This window comes from Taudactylus pleione, unplaced genomic scaffold (assembly GCF_031769625.1).
Source record: "Taudactylus pleione unplaced genomic scaffold, aTauple2 ptg000205l, whole genome shotgun sequence".
In the NCBI taxonomy this organism is placed as follows: Eukaryota; Metazoa; Chordata; class Amphibia; order Anura; family Myobatrachidae; genus Taudactylus; species Taudactylus pleione.
Window position 1 is genome coordinate 5624934 of NW_028284607.1, and position 15402 is coordinate 5640335.

Consider the following 15402-nt stretch of genomic DNA (forward strand, 5'->3'; position numbering starts at 1 on the left):
AAGTGATACCATAACTAAAAATAAAATCTGTAATAGAGGCAACACACATTTGCCAATAATAGTCAACATTCACTGCAAGCTTACTACACCACTGTGGTCAATTGCAACAGCTTTTGGATATAGTTGCAGTAGATTTTAGTGCATCAAGTTACAATGAACACTGACAGACAGGAGACAAACGCAACACAAGACTATCACACACTGCCACTATGCAGTTCTCGATTTTCCTCAAAATATGTGCAAAAAAATCCAAAAACTGAATGACTGATAAATCTGTAATATGTTATTTTTAAGGGCATATTAAACTTTGTGAACAAAACATTGCATATTTTAGTCTAAAGTAGTTCTTATAATACACAAATTCTTACCTGCGCTGCTCCTGGCTCTGCCGTCTGATCCACTCATTGCTGGCCCAGAACTGGGGTTGGATATGGCACTGGTTTTTTTCACCTTTACACCGTTGCTCGTGGGTGGCCCACCACCCACTCCAGCTAGGAGGTCATCATTACTTTTGGCCTGGAGGTGATTAAAAGATGAGACAATCATCATACAGTATCTGAGATGGGGGGCAGGGAATAATCATGCAGTGTGTGATAGCAAACAACAAACGTCCAAAAACAGTAGGTCCACCTAAAGGCAGAAATCAAACATGTCTGACTATAGTTCCATTGTGGGGGGGAAAGTTGGGCACTTCCCCTCCCAACTGAATGGTCTGTCACAGAATCAGATGGACTTTCTGCTATGCATGGGGGTATTTGTGACATGCTTACAACCTCAATTTTGGACAGTTGGTTAGTTGGAAGATTGGATGAAAGTTGGTCAGTGTATGGCCACCTTATGTTTTAAAGACGCTGCAAGGCCAGTATACCAAATAAAGTTTAAAGCGGTATTCTCTTCCAGAGCTCAATCTTTTCTCATGGGAAACAGTTTTTTGATCCCACAAATTATCAGAAAGGATCTACTATTGTTCTACTCAAGCTCTACCACCTGTCCACTTAGCCCTACACCCTCACCATTTAACTGATTGCTGTCTTCTATGTTCATCCCAGGCTTAACATCTGTAATCTCTCTCTCCATCATTATTCAAGCATACAGTAATTACTCTAAAAGGCCCCATACACGGTGCAATATAGCAGCCGATCCAACGGATTGGTACGATATCGCTGCTATATCGTACAGCGTGTGGGCATGACACACGCTCCCGTGGGGTCGTACATCGCACCTCCAGATCTTACTGCATATGTTCACTTGATCTGGGGATGCGATGTACGATCCCATGCAGCGCTATGCAGGTGGGGGAGCCAGAATATCGGACAGTCAGCCACCCGATCCCTGTGTGTGGGGACCGCCCGATATGCCGGGGGTCGGATCGCAAGTCGCATCGCAAGGTGAATATCGCACAAAGTATAGGGGCCCTTTATTCCAAACACACTCTCAGTTTACCAACCAAATTCTCAACTGCCATGCCTTGTGGGAGGCTTGCCTACACTCCCCTTACTGATAGCTGGCAGAGTATGCTGCTAGACCTTGTAGTTTCACAACTCCAGGAGAGCAACAGGTTGTCCACACCTGACCTACTGGAAACTTTCCACTCAGGCTTTCCTTCCCAACACTACACAGAGGACCTGATTCAGACCTGCTCGCTAGCAAGCGCTTGCTTGTTGCTGGCGATGTTGCACATGCGTATAGTTCGCAGTGCGCGTGCGCAAACTAGTACGAGCGACCGGGATGCGCTCGCGCGCCCTGCAAAGACAGCCCAGTGGAATAAGTGACAGGAGAGGCAGTTTGTAGGTGGTAACAGGAGCAGGGCAGTAGCAACGGGGGACTGGAGTTGCGGACACAGGCGTGCCTGAGTGTTTCCACGCCATTTCTGGGGAGTGCATAATTAACAGGCAGGGTCATAGTACATGTCACCTGGTTGAATTATACACTGAAGTGCTCGCAGTAGGGTACAGTCAACCGCAAGCGCTGCGGTTAGATGCGATGGAACCCAATGTACCGATGGTTGCATATACTTCCTGGAGAGGACGTATGCAAGTGGGCGGCTAAAGACAGGCTGGTAGGAGTCTGCAAACACAAAGTGATCGCTCGCCAAGACATAGTGGGCGTGCATGTGTCTTGCTGTGCGAGCGGATGCCTTGACGTCTCTTAGCTGAATTTCCATACACTGGGAGCGAGCGGCCGCATCTAGCGAGCGGGTCTGAATCAGGCCCAGAGTCAGCATTGAAAAAAAATCTAAAGGCCATAACATACTTCTAATTCTCCATGATCTCTTTGCTGCTTTTGACACCTCTCATAATGACACTACTTTCTCAAGGACTTCATAACACTGCCCTAGCCTGGTTCTCATCCTACTTATCATATCCCTCTTTCAGTGTTATTCTCTGAAGTCGCCTTATTGTGGCTTCTTCCATCGCTTGGAGTAACAGAAAGATATTTCTGTAGAGGCCCTAGCATCAAGCTATGTGGATGGTACTCTCTCCAGATCTCTTACCATCCATGTTGGACCACGTTACGGATTGCCTTTCTGCCACATGATTTTGAATGTCCTTTCGCCACCTCAAAATCAATATTTCAAGTGAATATACCTACCAAACACACAGATTGTGTTATACTGGCGCTTAGATAAAAATCAAGTCCACACCTAAAGGGAGCACTTCCTTTTAGACTTCAAGACAAAATTTCTGAAGTCAGTTCACAAGAAAGCGTCTCTATTTTTCAACTGGTGTGGTCATGAAGTAATTTGTTCCTTCCAGATACTTAATATCTCAATACAAAAAAGGAGAGAAACTAATAGTGCAATATTGCCATAAAAAAAAACAATAACATTTATTAGTACAAATTGCACTCACATTTAAACACAAAAAAAAATCAGCATATATCACCTCAGAAGACTTCTGAGGAAGAACCATTCATGGTTTGAAACGCGTTAAGCAAAGTATACATCACCGGCAGTGCCTGAACGCTGGACACCCTGTGTAGGAGCTCCATTGCAGGTTTCCGGGACCTACTATAGAAGACTCCACCTGTTCCAACTTCTGAGGGATATCCTGACTGTGCCCTGTTTCCAGTGAACTACCACATGGTGATATATGCTGATTTTTTTTGTGTTTAAATGTGAGTGCAATTTGTACTAATAAATGCTATTGTTTTTTTATGGCAATATTGCACTATTAGTGTCATAATCGTTCAATCGCTCTGTTTAATTGGCAAGTGGATATGCGGCTTAAAAATTGCAGCAAATGCCGAAAATTTCGGTGATGGTTGTGACTTAAATAAAAAAGATTGGCACTTTAAATCTTGCAGCTACATTGCAGAAATCTCTGTATCTGCCAAAACTCGTAGACTATTACATTTGGTCCACAGTGTTAGGGAATCAATCAGTACACCACCACAAAGATACTTCTTGTATCTGGACAAATTACACTTTTCTAATCAACAGTTTGTCAGATAGCAGTGTTTTATGTTTCCATCCGCATTTCCTCTTCCATTTCGGGGAGATAGATCAGTTTCATTGTGAGTTTTAAGAAAATTTAAAACACCAAAAGTTACAGTCTCCAACTGAGTCAAAAATACGAGTATAACAAATATTTCCCATCTCAACACCTAAAGCACACTCTTAGCTGCTCTAATACCAAGGTACAGAGTTTTTTTTAAAGATCACCTGCACTATATAATTCCTTCTACAGTATGTAAAACGAGGCTGACCCCTAGCCCCCATAGACCCCCTGAACTCCCCTCCTTAGGCAGGCTTGCCAAATGATCAAGCTATCTTCTTATCCTCTCCAGGTTATTCTAGCCAAATACAACCATTCTACATGATTCACCAAAACTTACATTTATTCTCCTTCTATATTCAAATCCCTTCTGATTAGAGCACATGGCACTATGAGAATTCTTTTGCATTTCTATCTGGCTGAACTAACATGAAATAAGTGGCACTTAACCTCAGGTTTCACACTCCTCTTTTCATATAGATTGTAAGCAGGGTCAAGGGGCTTTACTAAAGTGCGCTTTTGCAAAACTGCACATTTTTTGAAGGACATGGATACCAGTCAGCTCTAGGAGCGGGGGCCAAATAGTTTTTGCAGGAACCGCCCTAACGGGCTTCACCGATGTTGATCAACACTGGGCTGGAGGCTGATAAAATCAGATTATTTTCATCTAGTCTTATGCGGTGGGGTCCATATTGGCAGGCCCCACCGCACATCACCAGCTGTTTGAGTTTCTCTGCTGGTGATGTGTGGCAAAATGTAAAAACATAAAAAAAACACCGGTTAGTAAATTCACTCCCAGTTTTGTTTTAATACGGAGTTTATCCACAATTTTAAAGAGTTGAAAAGTATGGTGGCGCTATATAAATAAATGTTAAGTAATAGTTGGAAAATAGTAGTACTTTCAGCAATCTTTTTTGTTGGCGATAAAAGGAAATCTCATGCACAAGTTTTCAGGGCAACAAACAAATATCTGCGAGTTTAGCGGTACCGTAAGTGTGGCATATTCCCGTTAGCAAGTTGCCTCTATTTGCATGACCCACTAGATGTCCTAAATCAATAAGCAGTCTTGGGGGTCATCATACACCGACATGATTAAAGTTATAACACCCACACAAGTAAAATGCTGTAAAGAGCATTATACCCGTGTAGGGATCCCAGTGCCGGCATTGTGAGGTTGACATTCACTGTAAACAGTGTCGACTTCTCATACCCAACCACCCAAATCTTACTGGAGTGGTAAACATTGAGTGATCATTTGGCAAAGCATCCAGTTACATTACAAAAGGAAATCCAGGCTCTGTAGGTTTTAGTTTGCAATATGCTCCTGTTAGTTACTGCTTTACCTTTGATAAAGACGATCCCAGGCGGGATACCTTGGATGATGTGGGTGCGTTGATCTCTGACTTTGCCCTCTCGTTTCCCTGGGATTTGCTAGTGACAGCTACTTTTGGGACGGAGCCTGCACTCCTGTTTGCTTTCCTCATCCTGGGCAGCCTGTTTGTGATGCATTTACAGCTGAATCTGTGAAGCAGAAACAAGATTTTCATTACACTATGCTGAATTTTCCAAGTACAGGCTTTAATACGATGACACGAGTGTGAGATAATATTATTATAAACACATGTTGGCATAAAGAAAACCACTTAAATATTTGATAAGGAGATTTATGTTCTTACCTGTTAAATTATTTTTGGAATTGATAGGGGACACAGGCTTTACACTGGGTATAGGTGGATGAGCTGGAATCTGGGCACCAAACAGTTATTAAGTTTCCTCTCCCAGCAGCCCAGGCTCTATCTCCCCTATACCACGTCCCCAGGAGCAGGGACCAGTTGAATTGACAAGTACCAGGTAAGGAGCAAGAGGAAGGAGAAGGAAGACCGGCACACACTCCGGTCCAAACAGACAGTGGAGGTAAAAAGGGGAACCAGCAACTGTGCAATACCCCCGCAAGTCAGGTGCGTCAGGGTGGGCGCCCTGTGTCCCCTATGAATTTCAAGAAAAAGATTTAACAGGTAAATTTCCTTTTCTTTCATCAATAGGGGACACAGGGCCTGATTCAGACCCGCTTGCCAGCAAGCGGTCGTTCGTTGCAGACGATGTTCGCTAATGTGCACATGCGTGTAGTTCGCAATGCGTGTGCGCAAACTAGTACGAGCAATCGGATTGTATATGCTCGCCCTGCAAAGACAGCCCAGTGGAATGAGTGACAGAGGAGATGCCGTTTGTGGGTGGTAACAGGGGCAGGGCACTAGTAACACAGGCGTGCCAGAGTGTTTCCGCGCCGATTCTGGGGCGTGCATAATTAACAGGCAGTGTCATAGCACACGTCACCTGGTTGAAAAATACAATGAAGTGCTCGCAGTAGGGTGCAGTCAACTGCTAACGCTGCGGTCAGATCCGATGGAACCCGATGTACCAATGGTTGAATATACTTCCTGGAGATGAAGTATGCTAGTGGGCAGCTAAAGACAGGCTAGTGGGCATCTGTAAACACAAAGTGATCACTCGCCAAGACATAGGGGGCGTGCTTATGCCTTGCAGAGCAAGCAGCTGTCTTGACGTTACTATGCTAAATTTCCATACGCTGAGAGCGAGCGGCCGCATCTAGCGAGCGGGTCTGAATTAGTCCCACAGGCTTTACAATGGGACATCCCAAAGCTATTCTCCTAAGGGAGGGGATGCTCCTAAACTATGCTGAGAACCCCTTCACCTAAATACCGCCTCCACGGAGGCGAATGTGTCAAAGAAAAAGAAACAGAGGAACGTATGGGTAGAAGTCCACGTGGCTGCTTTACAAAGCTACTCTGCAGAGGCGCCACATCTAGCTGCCCAAGAAATGCCCACTGAACTGGTAGAATGAGCTCACACCACGGCAGAGACAGTAAGGTCCACCACAACACAAGCCTGGCGGATAGTCACATGGAGCTATCTGGCCAAAGTGAGCTTAGTAGCTGGCCAGCCCCGTTTGTGAAGAGTCCGGTACTTGGAACGAAGGAACCACTATCTCCTAGTTGATGTGAAGCCTGAAAACTACCTTTAGATAGGTAGCCCAACCATGTCTGAAGGACAGGCCGTTCCGCAAGAAAAATAGGAAAAGGGGAGTGACAAGACAATCGCTCAAGTCATAAACTCTATGGGCCAATGCAATGGCAAGGAGGAAGATTGTCTTCAATGTAAGCCAACAAATGTCTACTGTGTCAAAGGGCACACAAAGAGAGGATTGTAGTGCCTGAAGAACCTATGATAAGTTCAACAGAGCCACCGGAGGAACAAATGGAGGTTGCACATGGAGGACACCTGTAGGAAAGTCCATACATCCAGCAACAGAGCAATCAGTCTCTGAAAGAGGACAGAGAGGGCTGAAACCTGTACCTTTAAAGAAGCAAGGCTGAGATCCAAATCCAGACAGGCTGAAGCCTCAAAGTAAACACCAGTCAAAGTATGTTCTCCAAACTCTGTGATAAATCCTGGCAGAGGAAGGCTTTCGTGTATTAAGCATGGTACGAATGACCGGCCTTGAGAACCCCTTAGCTCTCAGGACAGATGTTTCAAGAGCCACCCGTTAAAGAGAGATGGGCCAGATCTGGATGGAAGCCTGGGCCCTGAGACATTAGATCAGGTCGGAGAGAAAAGTAGCAGCATATTGTCGATGGAGAGGCACAGAAAACCCACATACCAAGCTCTTCGAGCCCAATCTGGAGCCACAAGGATCATGGTGCCGCCCTCCAACTTCGATTTGCGGAAGATACACGGAATCATTAAGAATGGAGGGAAGATGAACAGTCGTCAGCGGAAAACCAGGAGCTAAAAGAAGACAACGTCCTGGCAGCTGATAAATTTGCCTCCCAATTTTGGACCCTGGGGATGTAGACTGCTAGCAGAGCTGGAAGATGACGCTCTGCCCACTGAAGGAGACGGCTCCTTCATGGTGCCGCCACTGCTGCCCTGATGGCTTATATAGGTGACGGCTGTCATGTTGTCCGAATGCACCTTGACTGGTCGATGCTGAAGGAGAGGCTGTGCTAGGCACTAAAAAACGTTCTGAGCTCCAAAATATTGTTGGGCAGCTGACTGTCCTCAACCATCCACAGACCCTGAAGTGTCTGATGACAAGTTACCATCTCACACCCAGAAGACTTGCATCAGTGGTGACCAGGACCCAGTCCTGTATCCAAAAGGGCTGGCCTTTGTCCATGTGAGACTGGAGGAGATACCACAAGTGGGAGTGATGGATCTCTATCTGAGACTTGAGATGTAGATCAGATTTGTTCCACCGGGCCAGAATCTCCATTTGTAAAGGATGGGAGTGAAACTGGACATACTCACCATGTCGACTACCATATCGAAGATGTAGTCCAGAGATCCCAGGATCTGCATGCAAGAGTGGATTGATACTCAATGGTGACTTAGGAATGTGCAAATCTTGGTCTGTAAGGAGCGAAGTTTGTCCGTAGGAAGAAACACCAGCTGTATTCTGGAACCCAGTAAGGGCCCCAAATGCAGCATCTCCTGAGATGTGGGATCAAGGTGGATTTTCGCCAATTGATGATCCACCACTGAGACTGGAGTAGGACTATCATCAGGTGACTGGGCCAGGAGAAGTAGAGCACCGAGGTAGGTATTCTGACACCCCTCCCCTCTCCCCAGTACATCGAAGATGTGTTGCCATGACCCTTGTGAAAACATGAGCCGTGGAAAGTTGAAATGGCAATGCCTGAAATTGGAAGTGTTCCTCCTGTACCGTAAACCTGAGGAAGTGGTGGTGACCGACTCTGATGTGAATATGTAAATAGGCATACTGGATAGACAAGGAAGCCATGAAGTCCCCCCAGATCCAGAGCCAGAATGATGGAGCGCAGAAACTCCATGCGGAACTTGGGAAACGGAGGAATCTGTTCAGCAACTTCAGGTTGAGGATAGGCCGAAACGAGCCATCCAGCTTCTGAACCAGGAAGAGGTTGGCATAGTAGCCCGTGTCCTTGGGAAATCATCCTTCTTACCCAGGCGTCAGTCGTGGTCGCCACCCATGCTTCGGAGAAAAGCATAAGTTGGCCTCACACGTTGGGGTCTCCCAGGTCGAGGCTCGTCCCGTCATGTGGCAGATTTGTCAGACGGCTTGGTAGCAGGACATTTGGTGGACCACGGCTGTTTTCCTCTGGACTCGGTGCCCTTGGTGAAAGAACCCAGGAACCTGGAGACAGACTGACCCTTGGCCTTACCCTGCTAATGAAAGCACTGAAATTTGAAGTTTGCGACATCGGGGCCACCGCAGAAGGACCGTAGCCACAATCTTGTCTAAATCTGGGCCAAAAAGAACCTCCCCTGAAAAAGAAAGAGCTTCAAAGGCCTTCTAAAGAGAGTCTGCATCTGCGCAGCAGGTATGAAGCAATTTCCTCATTTATGTGAAAACGGGAAACTACCATTGGGGGGTATCCTGCCTTGGTACGGAGGATAGCTCTATCTTGATGAAAAATCAGATATGGCAAGCGACATGACAATGCTGCCAAGTCAGAAGCTCTGCGAGCTGAAGAAATGGCGAAGGAGAAAAAGAGTGTCTCCGCCGTCAGCCATCTCAAGTCCACCCTATCCAAGGGTTTAAAAGGATGCGCCTGCAGCGCCCTGAGAACAAAATAAATCCCATGGTGCCACCGGTGGGAGAAATGGAGGTTGCAGTCAAGGAACCCCCTGAAAGAATGTTCTAACATCCGGTAGAGGGGCAATCTGAAACCAAACTGTCACTACCTTGAACACAGAGTCACATTTTATGTGGGAGCACCAAAGAAAAAATGAGTGCCAAATTCTGTGATAGATGCAAGCAGAAGCAGGCTTCCTTGCTCTCAGTATCATCTGAATTATAGAAGCAGGGAAACCCCTGGCCTTTAAGATGGATGACTCAAGAGCCATGCCGTCAAAGCCAGCCGAGGTAAACCCTGGTAAAGACAAGGACCCTGCATTAGCAGATCCTGTCGTAGAGGCAGTGGAAGTGGACTGTCTACTGACAGACATCAGATCAGAGAACCAATGCCTCCTGGGGCCAGGCAGGGGCTATTAGTATGATCCTGCCACCCTCCTGCTTGAACTTTCTGACGAGTCTTGGGAGGAGGGAAATTTGAGGAAAAAGGTACGCTAATTTGAAGTTCCATCTCACCGCCAGAGCGTCCACAAAGGCGGCTGAGGGGTCCTTTGTTCTGGACCCGTACCTTGGGACCTTGTGGTTGTGAAGTGACGCCATAAAGGTCTACGTCTGGTAACCCCCACCTGTCCACCAGGAGTTGGAACACCTCCGGATGAAGAGCCCATTCTCCGGCGTGTATATCTGGCAGGTCTGCCCTGAAGAAGGTCCTGCGCCAGTATGCGTGACTCGTGCACTGCCTGAAGCTCCAATATATTTATTGGTAGATGACTTTCTTGGTAAGTCCACCTTCCCTGAAAAGTGTAACGACCCATCACTGCTCCCCATCCTCGCAGACTTGTGTCCTTGGTGAGGAGTACCAATTCCGGGATCCATAACGGATGACTCTTGTCTAAATTAGTCATCTCCAGCCACCAAGCAAGGGAGAGCCGAACCTCTGGTGAGATACGAATCACCTGATGCTTTATCAGAAGATACTGACCATCCCACTGGGCCAGGATCCACAGCTGTAGGGGCCTGGAGTGGAACTGGGCATACGCCACCATGTCGAATGTGGCCACCATGGAGCCCAGTATCTGCATAGCAAAGTGAACTGACACTGTTTGCTTGCACAGTAGATTGTGAACACAAGACTGTAGTGCTACAATCTTGTACTCCGGCAGAAAGATCCTCTGTTCCAGAGAGTCCAGCAGCGCCCCCAAGTGTACCATCCGAGCTGGTGAAAGAGAAGACTTCTTCTAGTTGATCACCCAGCCATGCTCCTGTAAGCAAACAATGGTCATCCGTAGAGGACATTGTAACATCTCCTGAGACTGAGCTAATATCAGGAGGTCGTCTTGATATACCAGTATTCTGACTCCTTGTTGCCTGAGATGAGCCGTCATAACTGCCATTATCTTTGTAAATACTCGAGGGCTGTGGCCAGACCGAAGGGTAGAGCCTGAAACTGATAATGTTGCCGATCCACCGCAAACCTGAGAAAGGCCTGGTGGGATCTTGCAATCGGGACTGCAGATATACATCCTGAATGTCCAGCGAGACCATGAAGTCTCCGGGCTCCATCGCCAGCATAATTGACCTTAGAGTTTCCATACGGAACTTCGGCACCCTGACAAATCTGTTGAAAGATTTTAGATTCAGGATAGGAAGGTGCGACCCATTGTGCTTTAGAATCAAAAATACATTTGAGTAGTAACCCTTTCCCTGTTGCGCCACAGGGCAGTATGACTCCTGAGCCCAGGAGGGCCCCAACAGTTTCCCAGTAGGCAGACACTCTGCCCGGGTCTTCAAGAAGGTTTGTAAGAACAAACCTCTGAGGGGGATGCCTTCGGAAAGTAATGGCAAAACCCTGAGAGACCAGCTCTCGTACCCAGGCATCCGTAGTGGTCTGCTGCCAGGCCTGGGAGAACTGTAACAGCTGACCTCCAACCCTGACATCCTCCAGGGGGAGGCCCGCCCCATCAGACAGTAGGCTTACCCTCTGGCTTGGAGGCCAGGCACTTGGTTGACCAAGACCTCTTGGGCTGCTTTCTATGAGACTGACCCTGTCTGGCCAAGGACTGTTTTTTTGTCCTATTCTGTGGCCGATAGGACAGAGACGACGACTGCCTTTTTAAAGCAGACGTAGATGGTAATTCAGCAAACCTGGGTGTTGCCAATGAGGTCATTATGTCAATCCTCCATAGCCTTGGCCACACAAGCTACAGCCGTGGCCGGCCTGGTAATGGCTCCAGATAGTGAAAACATTGATTTCAGATGACTATCAAGCCTTCTATCTGTTACCTCCTTTAAAGAGGATGCTGCAGGAATAGGCAACGTAGCGTTCCTGATTAATCTTGTGATATGAGCATCTATCGTTGGGGGAATTTCCTATTTATTACACGCTCCTGGTGCGAATGGGAACCAAGAGGTTATATTCCTAGTGGCCTGAAAATGCTTGCTAGGAGTATCCCATGCCTCAGACATGAGGTTTGTCAACTGCCCCGACTGCGGGAAATAATCCTTAAGACACCGCTTGACATCTAAAGACCACCTCCTTAGAGGTCAGTGCAACCGCCTCCTCCTCAATATTGAGGACAGACCTTACAGTTCTTACTAGACAGGGAACATCCACAAGCAATTAATGGTCCTCTTTCACAGAGACTGACCCAGAACTCTGAGAATCATCGTCTGACGAGAAGGTTGAGTTAGACTCCTGAGGCAACACATAACGAGAACCTCTTTTATACCCCTCCTTCTTTACTACCACTGGTCTTTCCACCTGCGGAGAGGCTGAAGGTGGTAGTATACTCTGGCTAGAGTGAGCAGCCGCATTAACCCAACAGGGATTCATGGGAGGGCAAACACATAGGATGTACATGCTGAGGCACCACCGCAGCTGGAGCCCTTACCACCGTGGCCCTGCCTATTAAATAGGACAGAACCTCAGGTGTGATGGCCATCCAAGACGGCTCCAGTGTTGGTGCAGGTGTACCAGATATATTCGGTAACTGTTTGCTAGAGTTATTACAGAACCCATTCTGGTTAACATCCTTAGTGAGGAAACGTTAGACGAGACCTTCTCCCGCAGCGGCCTCTGGTGCGTCTCAACACCAGAGGTAAAGGACTGCTTTGCACGCGATTCCCCGAGACGAATCGCTTACCTGACATCTCCTTTACCCGACTGCAGTCCCGGACCTCAGCGTCTTTAGGCCGCCAGCTAAGCCACGCTGAAGCCTGCCGAAAACCTCAAAGCGTAAAGCGGTGCTGGCGTTTCGGCGTCAGTAGATGGAGTTGCAGTACAGCGTCAATATCGGCGCTGGTACCGCTGTTATAACAGGTGCGTCTTGCCGCCCACCAAACAAAACAACTGAATGCCTGAGGCTGGGGGTGGGGTATATAGGGAGGAGGACCAGCGCATCCTAGGATCTCCAAAGCTTTGCTGTTTGGTGCATTGGATGCGATCCAACTACATACCCCATGGTAATTCCTGTGGACCCTATGGAACCCAAAGAAGAAAAAAGTTAATAGCAGAAAAATAAACAGAGAAGAATGCAGCAGTTTCAACATGCACACTGAACATTCAATGCAATGAAACCAATGGACAAAAATTCTCAACAATCCAAGCCCAAGAGGGGAGGAAGGAGTTGTATGTTTAATCTGATCACTTAAGAGAAGTACACAGAGAGAAAAGGAGCCCATGCTTCTCTCTGGTGAGGTGCTGTAGCAGGCAATGTAGTACATGGCTGCTCAGCGTCCCTTTGAGGGAAATAGTGAGCCCAGTGGTGGGATGCCTGCAGGAGGGAGAGCGCCAAGGGGTTGGGGAGGGGAGAAAAGGGAAAGCCTGCCTCCCCCTTCTGGCATGTACCCCAGGGCAATGACTGCCCCTCATGTAGTGCCCTGTTGCCAATAACCTGCCCTCGTGGTCTAGTGGTGGTGTGGAGACAACCTGGGATACCAATGCCAGATCCCCCTCACCGGCAGTGACAGCCGCAATGTGTGTGGCTTCCTGCTTACAGAGAGGCACCTCGTCTCCTCACAAATGTGTCCAGCTGCAGCTCTAGTGTGCGCTGTGGAGCCCAGGTGCGGTAACAGACCCAGTCACCAGTGCAGCGGCTGCCGGCACTGGGGACGGCCTGAGTGGTAGTGAGGGCATCCTTTAGGACGCTGACTCAGACTGCTCAATAAATAAAAAAATACAAAGAAATAAATGAAACTAACTTGAGGCTTCCTAAAAGCAGCCCCTGTAAAACCGTGCCCGATCCTTCCAGGCACCAAATGAAAACTGGTCCCTGAGGCTGGGGGTGGGGTATAGGGAGCCTAGGCTGCTGAGAAAAGAAACTTAACTGTTTGGTGCCCAGACTACCTCTCATCCACCTATTCCCAGTGTAAAGCCTGTGTTCCTTATCGATATGAGAGAAAACGAAGAAATTGGTGTTGTAACTAATGTGGCGGTGTGTGCTGCTGGTAGTAGGAGGTCCCCAGACCTCGTAAGTAGCAGTAAGAAGGATTAAAAACTTAAAATGTAAAAAATAAAATTAATACACATTTTGCACAGCTTGCAGAGCTGAGGTAGCATAGGAGACAATTTTACACCAGGTGAGAATAGTGGTATTTGTGCCAGGCTGATGCCAAAAGAAAACGGCAGTTATTGTTAATGCACCTTGTACAATTTAGAATATAGTTCTTTAAAGAAGAATTAGTAAAGTGTTTAATGTTAATTATTAATAAAGTTGCATATAATACAATACAGAAGCAAATACAATAAAAATACTGTACTAATTAAGTTCAATTAAATACAAATATCATGGTCTTCCACTTAAAAAAATATATAAAATGTGAATTTGCTGTTGTGTCGTGGACCAATTGTATATAACAAATAATGAGAATGCACAGCACAAGCCACACTAATAATAGTATCTGTGTATGGTATGAATATGTACTCTTACCAGCCACGTGTCTTTGTTGTGGTCTGTATGAAGGGTATTGCCCTTACTGACTATGCCAAAGTTTGCAAGCCCACTGCATCCCCCGTTCTACACCTCTAAACACAAAGAGGTGTAAGTGCAAAAGACATTTGAAACTACATATGGATGGAGGATTAACAATCTCTTTTTATGTGGGGAAAAGAAAAATTTTCAGCAAAAAAACCCCCCCAAAACACTCTCCATGATACTGACTATTTGCAGATAAGCACTTTATGACCTTACTTATTTTAATGTTAATGGTAGTCCCTGTATTGTATATCCCCTTGTACTATGTCTCAATAAACAGCTTTTTGAGAATTATTTGCTGAAAAAGGGTTATTTTTGCATATTTGAAGCCATTTAACCTACCTATGTGCAAACTACTGGGGCCAATGAGGGATATTGATGGAGTGACCAGGACATACATTACTACATGCTGATACCCAAGTGCTTTTCTGGTACGCATTTTATTTAATTATGCAAATTATTTTCTAAAGAGGTACTCCACTATTTACATGTCTCGTCTGACTCTTGATTGAGCCTCTCCTATAAAGGTTTCCAGCCATTGGAATCCCGGGTCCATCCCACCATGTGGAATCCCTGTAAAGAACTACAGATAAGCCTTAATGTATTTCTATTTGCTATGCACAGTTATTATCTTTTGAGCACGTGCATTTTTAAGTATATACTACACTATCAGGCGCATGATCTTTCCAAGATTATAATATATAATAAATATATATACATACATACACACACACACACACACACACATACACACTTCAAAGCCTGGCACTCCTATACAATAGATGACCAACAGTCCAGGTGCACCTCCTGTGGCCAAACACACTTGTGGCTATATATAATAAACAGACATCACCCATGTCTTGATAAAAGAGGGAGAGCCGTTGAAACCCACATTGGTGTGGCCTGCTTTATAAAATATATATACACACACGCAATTTTTCTAAAATCTAGGAGCCACTGTCCACCCCAAAAAACCCAGGATTTTGCACAGGAGAAAATCTTGGGTATGAGCAGGGTACTTCCCGGGTCATATGTCTGAAAGTGGTATGAGTGAGTGCCAGTTCATGTTCTGATAACCATCTAGTGTGTGTATATACTAGGTGGGATACCCAGCGTCGCCCGGGTTGAAGAATGGATCTTGAAGTATATGTGTATCCTTCATTTTTTACATTGTCTTCGCCTATACCCCAACTTTATTGATCCTGAAAAGGATTCTACTGTTTGCCAACATGGTATAGCTCTGAAAATTTCCTATCTATACATTTGTGTGTGCTTGGAGGAAATGAGTAACTGTCAG

General features: G+C 46.3%; 1 protein-coding gene across 2 annotated transcripts in view; it reads right to left on the reverse strand.

The window, feature by feature from the left end:
- The window catches only part of SPECC1L (sperm antigen with calponin homology and coiled-coil domains 1 like), a 76488-nt gene that overhangs the window by 44887 nt on the left and 16199 nt on the right, over positions 1-15402 (reverse strand). The window contains exons 1-3 of one of the 2 annotated variants that reach the window (XM_088477874.1): positions 14061-14097; positions 4841-5018; positions 369-516 (exon numbers count right to left, since the gene is read on the reverse strand). In XM_088477874.1, coding sequence (XP_088334000.1) covers positions 369-516; positions 4841-4981 — 289 coding nt within the window. In that variant the 5' untranslated portion in view covers positions 4982-5018; positions 14061-14097. Of the gene's footprint in view, positions 1-368; positions 517-4840; positions 5019-14060; positions 14098-15402 lie in introns of those variants that run through there. The other variant, XM_088477873.1, reaches the window with a different exon arrangement.